This window comes from Condylura cristata, unplaced genomic scaffold (assembly GCF_000260355.1).
Source record: "Condylura cristata isolate star-nosed mole 26May11 unplaced genomic scaffold, ConCri1.0 scaffold00037, whole genome shotgun sequence".
Classification (NCBI taxonomy): domain Eukaryota; kingdom Metazoa; phylum Chordata; class Mammalia; order Eulipotyphla; family Talpidae; genus Condylura; species Condylura cristata.
In genome coordinates, this window is record NW_004567138.1 from 10,146,601 (window position 1) to 10,162,404 (window position 15,804).

General features: G+C 41.6%; 1 protein-coding gene across 2 annotated transcripts in view; it reads right to left on the bottom strand.

The window, feature by feature from the left end:
* Nucleotides 1-1,321: 1,321 nt before the first annotated feature.
* The window catches only part of SCGN (secretagogin, EF-hand calcium binding protein), a 36,178-nt gene continuing 21,695 nt past the window's right edge, over nucleotides 1,322-15,804 (bottom strand). For both annotated transcript variants that reach the window (XM_012732960.1, XM_004693328.2), the window contains 5 exons: nucleotides 11,101-11,156; nucleotides 9,596-9,641; nucleotides 9,288-9,347; nucleotides 7,135-7,203; nucleotides 1,322-1,896 (listed from right to left, as the gene is read on the bottom strand). In XM_012732960.1, coding sequence (XP_012588414.1) covers nucleotides 1,768-1,896; nucleotides 7,135-7,203; nucleotides 9,288-9,347; nucleotides 9,596-9,641; nucleotides 11,101-11,156 — 360 coding nt within the window. In that variant the 3' untranslated portion in view covers nucleotides 1,322-1,767. The remainder of the gene's footprint in view (nucleotides 1,897-7,134; nucleotides 7,204-9,287; nucleotides 9,348-9,595; nucleotides 9,642-11,100; nucleotides 11,157-15,804) is intronic.

Below are 15,804 nucleotides of genomic sequence, written 5' to 3' on the forward strand. Positions count from 1 at the left end.
ATCATACTTTCACGACCATGAAGTTTTCCACATGACAGGTGAATACCAGATGTCAGGCAAGCCAATAGTTATTGTGTATCTGTGATAGGTATGAGAAGAGAGAGAAGATGACCCCCTGACTATATAACTTTGGGTATAAAAAAATGGAATTTATCATTTTTTGAGCTAACAAATGAATGAACATAGTTATAAAAGGAGCAATGCAAAGTATGGCTCTAATTCCCTGGAAGTGATTTCCCTGTGAAAATGATTATCTTGATTCTGTTGCAAGAGCATCTTCTTTTTCAGAGAAAATAAGTTGAGAAAATGCTTAAAAATAATTAGATTCCAAGAAAGTCAATTAGGCAAAGCCTAATTCTATTTTAAGAAGAAGATAATGGATAGATTTTTATGACAGGACAAAGCCGGGGATGGAAGGAAAATCACATTAAAATTGCCATTAGATGCTTTAGTCTTCTTAAAGGCCACTTTCTTCATCTATGCCGACCCCAATGTGCTCACATCTCCGCTGTCACGTTCTACAATATGGGACATTTTCCTCATAATTTGACCTGGTGGGATAGAGTCAAGACTGATCCATCTTCTTTGCCTAAAGAATGTCTTAAATTATGAGAAGGATTCATGTAAACACTTGAAATATGTGATCTCTGCTTTGGATATATTTCCTAATTCACTCAGTCCACTTTCAGCAATTTCCTGTTGTTACTCACAATGATTTTGAAAATGGAATTGCATGGCTGCTTTTTTAAGTTGCATAATACTAATTGCCCCACATTAAATTTTCTGTCTCTCTCCCAAGGGAAAGACAGACCCTGTCCGGGGGAACATGGAGTCAGAGTTCCAAGAATGAGGGCAAGAGGCTTCTGTGATGGAGCAGCAAGCTGCTGACTGGAAGCTGATGATTCTCAAGGGTCAAGGAGAAAGCTTCAAGCCCCTGGGCTCACATTCACTAGAGAAAATTGTTGGGGGCAAGGGATGGAGTGGGGAACAGATGCTTGGGTTCCATAGGAAACATTTTCTCCAAATTTCTTCTGTATTCCTACCCACCTGGCAAAGCCTGTAAGGGCAAAACCCAGCTCAAGATGAATGTTCTGGCCTCTTCCATGTCATGACTAAGAAGTGATTACTGGAAACTTACTTCCACGTGAGCACACTCAGGCATCTAAGAACTACAGATACATTGGTGGTGTGGATTCCATCAGGACCTTGACCTTCTCTCTGCTTCTCCTCCCCCCACCCCAAGTTAGAGTAGTAATTTGTCCATCAACCACTGGGTAGAACATTTTAAAGGCCACGACACAAAAACCATTGCCAGTGCATCTTTGTTCCCAGGAGCAAGTTTATTTCTGCACCAAGATCAATTTATAGAAGTCACAGGACTGTTAACAAAGTCACGCACCATTCAGACTCAGCAGAAAGGCCACGAGAAGAATCAGATGGATGGAATCAGCTGTCACCATCACCCAGATGACTAGGGGAAGACAAGAAGAGCAGATCCAATAGTTTCGCTGAGTCTTGGGGTACAGCCAGGGGTGGGGGTTGGGAAACCCAGGGTCAAGGGACAACATAAAAGACAGTGGTGGGGGACTTCTGGTGAGGCAAGAAATTGCTGTGTCTGTAGGTAGAAGGTGGTCTCTAGGCACCCAAGAACATCACAGCATCTGTTGGAACGTTTGCCCAGAGTCCCCAACAGCAAAGCACAGATACAATTTTACCAGCAGGAGCAAACACACCAATTAAAAGCAAAAAGCAGATTGGTCTGGGGATTTATGGGTTGCCTTTCAGCCCAAGACACAGGGCCAGCTCAGACTTCTGAATTTTTCCATCCTTGTTCACATCGCAGTGACGCAAAAGAATCTCCCGGAACTTATCAAGGTCCACCCCACGGATGCTGGGCTGAGGACAACAAAAACAACATCTGAACACATAAGTCATCATGGCCCCATCCTTTAATGCCACCCACACCGGGCCCCAGGGTCACTGAGCGTCAGGGACACCCTGCCCTCTGAGAGAGCCACCCTGGAGATACTCTTCTGCCAGTGTCTCCTGAGGCAAAAGAACTTCCACCCGTAACTCACTCCTCTGCTGTTCTGACAGACAGCCTGCCTGTTTAGCGACCATAATACAGATATCTTACCTATCCTGTCTTGCTACTCTGTTAAGACACATTGTTTTTATCACCCTCTGGGAAATGCTTGTGCCTCCAGTTTTACAGGGCCTGTAATGAATGACGATTTAGCTAAAACTTTCTGTTGCTGGGCTAGGGATGTCAAATTTATTCCCAAGGATATTTTAGGGGCTAAAAAGGACTCATGTTGCATGTCAGCAAGGAATATATTTTAAACTCACAGGTCTGCCAAGGTGAGCAATACTTGAGCTAAGTGATTCTCCTTGGGTTTCCTTTAATCCCCACTGTGTCCTTGTTTAAAGATTAGGAAACAGAGACCCAGAGAGCGCCAAAGCAGCTTGCCAAGCTGGAAAGCTGAAACAGAATTTTTGATCCCAAGTCTTTGGTCTCCAATTGAGAATCTTTCACCATTTTTCACTGTTGAGGAGAAATAGCTGGTTTAAAGAGCCATGTGAATAGTAGTAATAAACAAAAATTAAAAAGTCAGTGTCCAGAAAGAAAGGGGATCTTTATCCTTTTGTTGTCCCAAGCCCTTGGTTACTGGGCGAGTTTTATGTCTATCACAGGATATAATTTCCAGAGCCCTGAGAAACTATCCCCATCAATTCCTCACTTTCAAACAATAACAATTCCTTACTTCCAAAGACATCTCTTAAAAACTCTCAAAAGGGAGCAAAACTTTTCATCCTTCAACTAGACAGCCTTGTAAAACAAACCAATTGTACTGCCCACTGGGCTAAAGGCAGGTTTCAACAGAGGGAAGGAAGGACGAGAGCAAGAGGAACTGGGAGCCACGGGATGAGCAAAAGAATAAATCTCTAAGAGGTCAGAGCTGTGGAGAAACCGGAATGTAAATATGGACCAGGAGCTAAACTGGGCCAACTTCATTCCTCTATCCAGAGTCCCCGAATAACTGGACTAAGAGGCAAATATGTAACACACTGTCACTAGGTTCTCTTTGCTGGGACTCATAAAGGAGTGCGTGTCAGCACCAGGCTGGTACAGGGTGACCCAAGGGAATGTGACCTAGAAGTCCTGAAAGCAGCAAGCTGCACAGTGTGGACCTGTTTTGGGAGCTCTTTGTGGTACAGTTTCCAAGTGGAGACATTTGACTTCACATCCTTCACCCTTTTGCATCATCCTTTCTCCAATTAGTGAGCCCGTGGGTCAGCACTAGCAAGCTATCGGCAGCCGCTGCGGCCTGAGTTCAATCCTCAGCCAGGGAGTTGATCCACACGGCACAGCAGACCCCTCCTGTCTCCCCGCTGCTCCCCTCAGCAGTGTACTTCGTCAGTCTGCCTGTTCTGCTCCCCACTCTGTCTCTGGGGAATCCTTTCATCACCACCCCACTCCTCTGGCCTGCACTCCAGGTCTCATATGCATAAATAAGTAAAACATAAATCTTTACAAGAAAAGTAAGTGGATCTTCCTAGCAAATTCCACTCTTAGAAAAAAGTCAGGTGGTATTTATTTATACATTAGCATGATTTAATTTGCAGAAGTATTTATTTCATGCAAGAGGTCATTGAAGAATGAAAGTTTCGCTTCCTAGGAAAGAATTATTTCCTTCACGTAAGTGGAACTACTTTGGGGTGCGTAAATGATTGTTTGGAAGGTGTGAATGTGAATGTGTGTAAGAGAAGTTTCTTTGGACCTTTAAGTTATGCTTTTAATATTCCATAACTCATTAGGAGGAGACTTGAATGCCACTGCTCAGGAATGCTGGGAGGGATTTTTGATGATGGAAGACAAAGCATCTAATGTCACTAAGGGTCCCTGTTCAAATAGCAAGTCACCGATACAGGTGAAGGCAGCCTGATCTAAGGTGCCTGCTCATATTAATTTTAATCTTTAAAACAAGCTTACGAAGTTGAGTCTACTATCATCTTTAATTGAAAAATGAGGAAACTATGGCACAGAGAAGTTAACTCCTCACAAGTGGAACATGTGAGAACTGGGATATACATGCAGGCAAGCCCAGAACACATCTGTTTACCACCTTGCTGTGTCATAGCCATGGTCGTATCTAGCCACAGATGAAAATAGCACACGACACTAAAGTGACTGTTACTATGAAACGCTTATTCAGTACAACCTCAGCTCTGTGTAAAATGATGCAGAAATGAAGTCACTGAATGGGTCCATTCCAATATAAAGACAATGCTTCCTTTTCTGTTTTCTTTTCAAATTTCTCTATGGTGTGTCATTTTACAGTTCAAAAAATGAAGTGATAAAGTTTGTGCTTAGGGCTAGTAATTTTTTGGCATATATTATACCTGATCCTTTAGGTTAAATACTATCCTTTCCAACCTTCTTCTGAACAAGAGAAAAGCAGGTCTCTCCAGCAGGAAAAAGAACAAACTTGGAGGAGACCCAGGGGCGGGGATTCTTATCTCTAAGATAACAGCCTCTAAGATAACAGCTGCCATCCCATGTATTTACCTTCCAGTTATTGTTTACATTCCTACTTCATCTTGGTGGATGCTGAGACTCTTGCTTCTTTAGTGTAAAGTGGGATTCTTGTTTTGATCTTCTTGCCAGGAGCTACAGGCTCTTAAAAGATCTTGTGCAGAAATGATTGGGTCTGTTCCCTCAAGGGCTTGCTGTCTTATCACCCCAACAGAGCACAGCCTCAGGTACTATTTAGTTACCGGAAAAGAGTGTTCCAGTAACTAAATAATTATTTTAATACAAATTCAATATATGCGCCATACATGGTTGTGCAAGAATTAAGAGACTTTAAATAAGCTTCCTTTAGGATTATTATTGTAGGGCTGGACAATTTAAAGGTAAGCCAGCTTCCTGCTGACCCCATGACAGACTTTGAGAGTTTTTAAACTACATTTTAGCAGCCTTTCTGGTGACCTTGGGCTAAGTCTCAGGACGCCAGCCACAACCTGAGTTCAATCCCAGCCAGAGAGCTGATCCTTATATGGTGCTGCAGACCACTCCTGGTTCTCCCCTTAGCAGTGAATTTCACCAGACCTGCCTGCTCTGTTCCCTACTCTATCTGTGGTGAATCCTCTAACACACACCCCCACATCACTGCCTCACACCTCTGAGCTACACTCCAGATGTTCTGCACAAAAATAAATTAGATTTCAGATACTGATTTATTTACTCCTCCTATATAGCCCTCTGTTATAAGTGAAAATAGAGAAAAAGTCATGAGGTGATTCTAGTTTATGAAGCCATGAAATGTGATATGCACCCCAATGGCCATCTGGAAAACCAGGAAAGGTCAGATAGATGTGTGAACCCCTCAATTAGCAAGCTTCAAAGATCATTACTAATCAACTACCATGTACTTCCTTTTGACCTTAACAAATCTGCCCGCTCCATGCTTATTTAATGTTACTGACCACAATCTGACTTAGTCCTTAGAAACCAGATGTCTTCCACTGGTTGGTACTTACACTCTGAGCTGCTTTTTCATTGTCCCAACAGCCACACAGAAAGGGAAGGGTAACAGAGAGTGGGGTGGGGGTGGAGAGGGAAACTCTGACTTTGCAGGCAACTGAGATGAGTCTCTCAGAGTGACAGACTCCTACTTCCAACTCATGTTTTGGGGTGGTCTAAAAATTGTCCCTATGTTTTGACAGTCTCCAGAAAAATGCCCTCTGTATTCTCTTGCTGATTTGGCCTGGGTTTTCCTTCTGTCATCTCTCATTCACCTTTGGAAGCTGAAATTAGTGACAATTGAAAGGACCTGAAAGGACCTGAAGCCCTAGGGTTTTGCACCCAAGAAACCAATCAGTGACCCCAAGTCTACTACACAGAGGAGAACACACAGCTCTGAAAACCAGGCTAGCTGGCCCATTTGTCCCATCAAAAACAAATTAAAGATCCAGTGTAGCAAGGCCTTCTGCTGTGCAGCTTTAATGTCCCATAGATAATCACTCAGTTTCTATTACAGAAGCCATTCTGGCATAAATAGATAATGAGTAAAATGGGATTTTTCCTTTAGCAATCAATGTAAAAAGCCACACTGTCCCGACACCCATCAACTCTTCCGGATGTGCCAGAAATCTCTAACAAGGGCAACTCGTGAGAGGACAAATTAGAGGCAAGGGACCAGTTCAGATGCAAAAAAGAAAAAGAAAAAGAACCAAGAGTCAAAGAACACAGTTCAGTTATACTGATTAGAAATCAGGAAAAAAGTCTCGTTTAAATCTCAATCACAATATGTGAACTTCTTGGAGCTTTATACAAAAATTAATGCCTGGGCCTTTTTCTGCTACAAAGCCCCAACATTTTAGTAAGATTTCAAATAGGTCTGGGACTCCAAAAACACTGAATAATTGCATTTAATTGTTGTCATCTAGGCTAATTGGGACACACCACTATGTCTTATACAAACCTCAAAAAACTCCCTAAAAAAAATGAGGCCACTAAATTTAGTGACTAATGTTCCATGAAAAAGGAGAAGTAGGAAAGTATCTGCTTCACTGGATCATGTAGTCAATCAATGACGTCACAAGACATCCCAAAAGAGAGAGAAAAGCTCTGTGATGAAGATATCACCAAATTGCAGTTCAAACCTGATAGATAGGTGCAAAGCAGCCCTTGCGTAAAAATGAATGACATCCCAGCTATGGGATTTATTGCATAAAATTGAGTTATTCTAGTAACTTCTATCATTTATAAAAAAGAATTTCTGTAATAGAAAAATAAAGCAGTAAGCTATATAGTAGTGCTGTGCTCCTTTAAGAAAATAAATGACCTCCCTAGTATTTTGTGCATTTATAATAAATGACTTTCAAAGGGTGGTAAAAAGAAGTTCCTCTGTGGATTTCACCATGTTGACATGACAAATGATCTTAAGAGAAAAAGGAAGATTTTTTGGGTTGCACAGAAGCTCATTTTGTTAAATTACCTATATCCCTAAAATTTTCTCTCCAACATTAAGCTTCAGCCCTATTGATTCCCAAAAATATACAATGAAGTCAATCAAATGGCACTGCCAATCCATGACAGGATCAATGTCCTCAGCCCCACGAAGTTACCTGAACAAGCTCCATCATGTCTTTGACAAACCCATCAACTTCAGGGCCTTCTAGCGCTCCAGTTTTACTCTGAAAGATCAATTAACCACAAGCATGAATTTCTTAAATCAAATATCTAAAGATCAATTAGGCAAATGAACTGAATCAGTATCCCTTTGTGGCCACAAATGAGTTTGGAGATGGCATGTTTCATCTACATTCTCTGTTCAAGATGTAATTGTTCCACATAAATTAAAAGGATCCATTGTCAATAACTCCTACTGTGTAAATACATGTAACTATTGCTAGGAAGCTGTAGATTTTGAGTTTTGTAACTTTCACAAATAGCATGACATGCTGAGTTTTATCATTCCCCAAATATCAAATTTCAATTAAGACATGTGTGAATTGCACATTCTATTGAATCTTTGAAGGATAGATTGAGAATTGTTTTTTTTTGCTTTGTTATTTAGCAGGGAATTTATGATGATTAAAATACATACTTTAGGGCCCTCCCTGGTAGCGCAGCGGGTTAAAGCACTGCACTAAGAAGCTTAAACCACTTCCGCATGAGTTCGATCCCCACCTGCCCCGGAGGAGATCCACATGGCGTGGCAGACCTCTCCTGACCCTCCCGCTGCTCCCCTCAGCAGTGTACTTCGTCGATCTGCCTGTTCTGCTCCCCGCTCTGTCCCTGGTGAATCCTCTCACCCTCCACATCTCTGGCCTGTACCCCAGTTCTGTATGAATAAATAAATAAATCTAAAAAAATATATACATACTTTAAACCAAGGGATTCAGGTGGTATGAACATATTAGAATTGTTTCTGGGCCTATACATAAAACCCTAATTTTTTGCTCTACCTATCTTATAGTAATATGTAAAAAATGCAGTCTATTTAAATATTGCAGTTTATTCTCTAAATTTCCAGTTATGATAACTCATCCATTCCAGAAGAACTCATCTTATTCCAGAGTAAGAAATATTTTTTTTAAAGATTTATTTATTTATGCATATAGAACTGGGGTACAGGCCAGAGGGGCAGGGTGGTGAGACCCTTCACCAGAGACAGAGTGGGGAGCAGAACAGGCACATCAACGAAGTACACTGCTGAGGGGAGCAGCGGGAGGGTCAGGAGAGGTCTGCCACGCCATGTGGTCACCTCCGGGGCAGGCGGGGATTGAACTCATGCGGAAGTGGCTTTAGCTTCTTAGTGCTGTGCTTTAACCTGCTGTGCCACCAGGGAGGGCCAGAAATATTTTTTACATATCCTTTGAAAAAGTTAGTCCTTTAGTGTATTTCCCAAAAATCAGTATAGTGCTTGCTACATGCCAAGAAGTCTAAGTGAATTATGCAAACATGAATTCATTTAATTTTCATAACATCCCATGAGCTAGTTATTATTATCATTATTCTTACCCTCATCACCCTAATTTTATAGATAAGGTAAACAGGCACAAAGGAGTTTAAGGACCTTCCCAATGTCACGTGGCTAATAAACCAGGGAGCCAAGATTCACACCCAGGCAATTGGTCATAAAAGCTGTAACCTAAGTGCTTATGACACTGCCTTTTCCAGGTGATGCTCTTTCCTGCTCAGAACATCACACATAGATCCTCAATCTGATTAGTTTCAGAGTCTCTATTGTTCTTACCCAACTTCTTTTTCTCCTTCTTTTTTGTATTATCCCAGCTTCTTTTATTATCTAGAAATGCAAACCCTTTGCCACACTGTGTGCTTAGAGCAATTGGCTCTCCTAAAGAATGGTCAAATAATTAGTCCTAGAAGAGAAGTAGTTTTATGTCAAATAAGTCCAACTTTGCTTTTATGTTTCTTGTTTGGATGCAGTTTATTTTGATTGTTTCTTTAGTTTCTGGGCATACAATTCTAGATGGAGATCAAGAAGGAGTCACTTTCTCCTGGTTTGGATCCAAGGGGCAAAATAGCCATTAAGATTTTTTTCTCCTTGCAATGATAAACACTCCTGTGACCATTTTTACTTAGTACTCAAAAGTTAAATAAAGAAGAGGAAGGTAACTTGACATAGCAATATATATGTGGGATTGCTTTTCAGCATCTAAATTTAGGTTCTTTTAGTAAGATGTCCCCACATAGGGGCAGAATTAGCTTCCTACCGTAAGACAGTCAGCACAAGATGAAGAGGTAGACTTACAACATCATAATGGGCAAAAATTTTCTCAAAGTCTCTCTTTCTTTCTTCAGTGGAACAAGCCTGCACAGAGACAAAATTGTATGTCAATGCAGCAATGTGAAACTTGAGTGGTACAATTCTTCAGTGTCCTTCCAGGTTAAAAAACTTTTGAGTCAATAACCCTTAATCCCTTGATTCCACCACTGAGTTTATCTGTCTAGGTAAGGTGAGGGCAAAACAATTAGATGTCTTCTTTCTTTATTCCCTCTGTCTCAGATCTATGGAGAAACATGAAAGTCATGCTCATCAAGAGAAATGTCACTACTCACATCCATTTTAAATTGAAGAAGGAAGTTTTCCTGAAGAGCCAGAATCCTAAATAGAAAATGAAAAGAGAATTAAGATAATTACCATAGAAAGAATTTTAAAAATTCATCTGACATATGACCCAGCAATTTCACACTTAGGTATCTCCAAAGAGCACAAAAACATTACTTTGAAAGGAAATCTGTACTCCTATGTTACTCCTATGCAATTCTATTTATAATAGTCAGGCTATGGAAACAACCTAAATGCCCCAGAACAGATGAGTGGATGAAGATGTGGCCTACCTATCCAATGGAATACTACTCAGCAATCAAAACAGATAAACTCATGTTATTTGTGGCAACATGGATGGAATTGGAAGGAATTATTCTAAACAAAGTGAGCCAGAAGGAGAAAGATAAATATTGTATAATTTCATGTATTTGTAGAAGCTGAAGCAACTAAACAAGGATCAGACAAAGACAAACTATAAGACTGACACTTAAAAACAGACTGTAGGAGGGAGAGGGAAGGGAGGGAGAAGAAGAGAATAGAGAACAAAGGGGAAGGAAAACACAGTGGGCACTTAAGTGATGGAAAAACTATGGTGATGGGACATAAGGGGGATAATCCTGTATTTATTGTGAAGTAAAAAGGAGTTTAATACTCCTTTTTTAAATATATATACACATGATTTACTTGGGGCAGCTACTCTTTTTCCTTTCTCTGAACGGCAGGTCATGTTTCTTGAGGTCAGATAACATGCTGACACACTTGTCATGTGTCACATCAAGTTCACAGACAGCAGTCGGGCAAGATCCGGGCCCTTCCCTTCTAAATCTTCCAGCACTCAGCCCATGGAGGACACACCAACACTCAAAGACCACAGTGTGCAGCTGGCCTTGGCTCAACAGCCCTTCATCTTGAACTGACTGCTCAACAACCCTTCCTTCCCTCTTCCTCCTACAGTCTGCTTTTAAGTGTCAGTCTTATAGTTTGTCTTTGTCTGATCCTTGTTTAGTTGCTTCAGCTTCTACAAATACATGAAATTATACAGTATTTATCTTCTCCTTCTGGCTCACTTTGCTTAGAATAATTCCTTCCAATTCCATCCATGTTGCCACAAATAACATGAATTTATCTGTTTTGATTGCTGAGCAGTATTTCATTGGATAGCTAGACCACATCTTCTTCATCCACTCATCTGTTCTGGGGCATTTAGGTTGTTAGTGAGTGGAATTGAGGATTATTTATGGTCTTGGGCCCCTATGAGGAATCATCAATGACCCACAGATAGAGTTTATGAAAATTCTGTGCATTTTGTGAGAGAAGAGCTTTTACTATCTTCACAAAAGGATCTTTGTTTCTACACAAATATTCAGAACCACTGTGTCTTATTGGGTAAAGTGCAGCTGTCTTTAGGATTTCAGGAAAGACTTGATCTCTATCTTTAGAAATGATGGGTTTACTAGCATTGAACCCCATAAAGGTGTTACTGAATCAATGACATCATCTCCATGCTACTCACCTTGCCAAATCATTAAGATCCAACCGACCATCTTTATTTTTGTCAAAGATCTTCATCTGGAAAGCAGGAGAAGGTATAATTGTAGGAAATACTTGTAACAAGAATTCATTATGTAAACCACTCAAGCAAGTTCCTATTCTGAGTGAAACTGATTCAGATCCAAATATTATTTTTCCATGACAGCAAAATAGTTGAGTAAGGTAAGACATAGGGGATAATCTTCCCTCTCTGGGCCTCAAAGGAAAGGAAAAGAGAAAACTTTAGAGATAGGAGAGTAGATAGATATATGACCTAATTCTGTGGGAAGGAGATTCCAGAAGAAGAGAACTAGTTAAGGAAGAACACTGAGAAGAGAGAGATTTTATAGCTTGACCTGAATGCCAAGTCAGAGCCAATGGACATTCCATGAGAATTTGCTATTTATTTATGAGGTGATGTCAGAACAGAGAATGGGAGTGGATCCGCCTGTTAGCAGGCTGGGAGGAGAATGTGGCAGAGAATTTTTGGTATGCATCCAGCTGGAGTCAAATTGTGGATGCTAGGGTAGCCTGGACTTCCAGATAGATGGAAGAGAATAGATTATGAGTTCATTACAGACTTCAACCGTGAATGCCAGCGAGGCAACAGCAACTGATTGGTCAATAGGCATCACCCTGGAAACCAGAAGAGTGAGAAGACTGATTCCAGGGGCTTCAATTCCTCCCTCTTCACAATGAGGTCCCATAAACTGTCTTTATCTCCTTACTCACTTTAATGTTTTTGGCAAAGAGTCTGAGTTGAATAGACGTGATTGAGAAATCTAAGAGGCTGAGCTTTTCCTTTTGTAGAGGGACTTAGCACTATCCAAAGGGGCTGTTCACAAGATTATACTAAGCTTTAAACAAGGTAGGATTAAAAGTTAAAGTCGGGAAGATCAGATCGGTTTAGGGAAAACGAGGCGATACATTTCTTTGTAGACATAAGCTGCAGTGTGAGTGCCTTTTGCAACTTCACGTCTCAGTGCTGCAGAATATTCCTGAGCACTGGGGAGGCTGCACTGGGACAAAGAGGCATGAGATAGACTTAAGATCATATCCAACAGACTTTTACATTTAACAACACTGCAGTCTTCCCTCTTTCTTCACTCTCTAAATTCAGCTTGTTTTTGATATTTAAAATTAATTTTCAAGTCCATTTTCTGCAAACTTTGATATTAAAAAAGCAATGACCAAATCTTTCAAAATATATTTTTTGACATGTAATGATTATATTAAAAAGCCATCTATGCCCATTAAACCTAACTCATATTCCTATTGAATGAGCTATGTGTTGTTCTCTGATACCATCACCATCACCTGTTTGCCTGGGCATTTACCCACAAAGGGATGGGTAACTTTGGGTGTTGCATGGGAAACAACTTTATCTATTCTTTCCCTTCTCTTTATTACACACTAATTATATCAAAGGTCTTGCACACTAGAGTGTATTTGGTCTTGATGTAGCAGATGACTGAACCTACATGGAGCAGGCAAGTTTGGGGATCCCTCAGTGCCCCTCACCTTGCCCTGTAACATGTCATCATTTCAAAACTCCCCTTCCCCAAGCACGTTATTTTCAAATGAAGCAGTGCATGGTACACGCAACAGAGGCAGCACGCTGTGCAGGTAGTGAAGGGGAAAGGGCTGGAGCCCCCTTCGGGGCTCCCTCTCACTCCCTCTCACTCCTGCTGCACTGCCTCTGCACCGGAAGGTGTCCTGGGATCCTACAGTCTGAGAGCTTACGTGAGGCGAGGCGCAAGCTCTCATCCAGTTCCGGTTGTTCAGTAATCACGTCATGACCCTGTCAGAGATACTGAAGGGGACTAACAGTGAGGCTGAGAGCTTTTCTTGGTAGAACCAGCGAATGGTACTTCAGAGAAGAAGGTTCCAGTGTGGCTGTTGGCAGGAAGGGTTCTTGGGGGCCTGGGGTGAGGGGGGTCAGTGACACCAAACTTTGCCCTTCTTCTCAGGGGTGAATGGCGAGCATCTCCTCAAGGGATGCTGTTTGGCCACTACTCAGTGGCGAAGAATATTCAGAAGCCTCAAATCAGGTAATACCTGCACCCACACAATGTAACGTGTTTTCACTGAAACCCACACCTGGGTCTCTACCAAAAAGAAAAAAAAAATTATCTCCCTGCTGGCATAATGTGTGAAAGGAACACACTGGAAAGCTAGCCTCAGCCACTTCAGCATAAGTTCAGTCCCTGGCCCCAGAGCTGACCCACAGGGTGAGGCAGACCTCTCCTATCCTGCCCGCTGCTCCCCTCAGCAGTGTACTTCGGTCAGTCTTTCTTCTCTGCTCCCCACTCTGTCCCTGGTAGATCTTCTCACCACCAATACCTCTGGCTTGTACCCCAGCTCTTGTATGCATAAATATATAAACCCTTAAAAATCAGGGCCCTCCCTGGTGGCACAGCGGGTTAAAGCACAGCACTAAGAAGCTAAAGCCACTTCCACATGAGTTCGATTCCCGCCTGCCCCGGAGGTGACCCACATGGCACAGCAGACCTCTCCTGACCCGCCTGCTGCTCCCCTCAGCAGTGGACTTTGTCAATCTGCCTGTTCTGCTCCCCACTCTGTCTCTGGTGAAGCCTCTCGCTGCCCCTGAGCCTCAGGCCTGTACCCCAGTTCTGTACGAATGAATAAATAAATAAATCTTTAAAAATAAATAACTAAAAAATAAATGTTCAGTATTATCTAACCATTCTGTTCAGTCAGTTAATCTTTCCCTCTGCTGGGTGTTGACAGCTCCTCTCACTTAGGTGTTACAATTGGATTTTGTTAATAGACGCCATCTTGTCTTATCCAGGACATTAATTAGAAATGGAATAGGGGAAGCTCTGTAAATGTCAAATTTTATGATTTGATGTTCTGTCCTGTCTTGTTCATTTTTGTGCTTCAGACAGCTCTCCAATGTGCCAATCCTTATTTGGATACTTTTGAATTCATTTAGTGCATTACATCACTTAAGTAAAGCATGTGATGCTAAACCTTGGAACCAAATCTTTATGGCTCTGTGACTGTGTCCATTGCTCAATAAAAAAAAATCATTAAAGCAGCAGGAAGGGGATTTCACACTTGTGATTTCACACTGAATTAGAGCTCAGGTCCTAGATGCCTTGAAGTCTTTTTTTTTTTTTTTTTTTTGAGAATATGGAGTTTCTAAAAGGTAGTCTAGCCTACAGTCCATAGGGAAATATAAAATTTTTTAAATAAATAAACAAATGCAAATTATAGTCCACATCTGAAATCTGTTTATTTGGGGAAAATTGTCACTATTTTAAGTTTTTGTCACTATTTTAATTTAAGGAAGAAAAATTAAATAGATGAGCCAAAATCTCATTTAAGTCATCTGTCTTCTGATCAAACTGTGATTTTTGTATGGAAACCCTCTTACCAGTTTCCTCAAACACCTACCAATCAGCTCTGCATAAAAAAAAAAATCAGTGTGAGAGGCGTTTTGGTGTTTGACTGATCTGTCATCACTGGGCAATTTGGATAAGAAATAAGCATTTAACTGCAGTGCACATGAGCAAAAGAATCGCAAGGTCTGAGCAATGGAGGAGACAAAGAACAGCCCAGCCTGGCTCCCTGCACGGTCTCCATCTAATTCTCCAAAGCTGTGGATCACTGACTCCCCTCAGCTACTGCTCAGGACTGAAACTCCTGGATCTAAGTCAAAGACTACAGGAAGTATGTATTGCCAGTTTCCCCCCAGCACTGAGCACTAAGCTGGAAGCTGCTACCAGCCTCAAGCTGCTGGAAATGTAAAGGCCGTACTCAAGGCTGCAGGGCAAGGGTTCTGGCAAGTGGCTGCTGTGCTGGTGGCCTGATGGGTCTGCAGCACTGAGATTCTAAGCAGCCTGCGCTCTTCACCAGACTGTTTCTACCTCAGGGTGGCTTGCATGAGGGGGCCCCTGGGTTTTTTTTTTTTTTTTTTTTTTAAGATTTATTTATTTATTCATACAGAACTGGGGTACAGGCCAGAGATGTGGAAGGTGAGAGGATTCACCAGAGACGAGTGGGGAACAGAACAGGCAGATCGATGAAGTACACTGCTGAGGGGAGCAGCGGGCGGGTCAGGAGAGGTCTGCCGCGCCATGTGGTCACTTCCGGGGTAGGCGGGGATTGAACTCATGCGGAAGTGGCTTTAGCTTCTCAGTGCTGTGCTTTAACCCGCTGCACCAGGGAGGGCCCCCCTGGGGTTTTAGGAGGCTAAATTCCCTCCTCCCTGCTTTCCTGCCCAAATTTAACCTCTTTTTTCCTCCAGAACTATCTTGTGGAATATTTCCCCATTGGCTTTCATTAATATTTCCTACTTGGTGTCTAATAATATGCAATTTCTTAGGATTTTTTTGGAGATTCATGAAACAAAAAAATTGATTTTTCTGGGCGGTAAATTCTCTTGTGGCTATTAGAGTGCCTGTGTTGTCTTTCCAAGTCTTAAGAGATGCTACATCTTCTGACATGGCTCCGTCCTCAACTTACACTTGACTTTCTTCCTCAGATCTATTCTTGATCTCTCAATAAAACTGTAATCTCCCTGCTTTTTTTTTTTTTTTTTAGATTTATTTATTTATTTGTACAGAACTGGGGTACAGGCCAGAATCTCCCTGCTTTTAAAGCCTCCAGCTGAGAATTCAGCATTTGGACATTTATATCTAAATGTGATGACTGAAAAAAA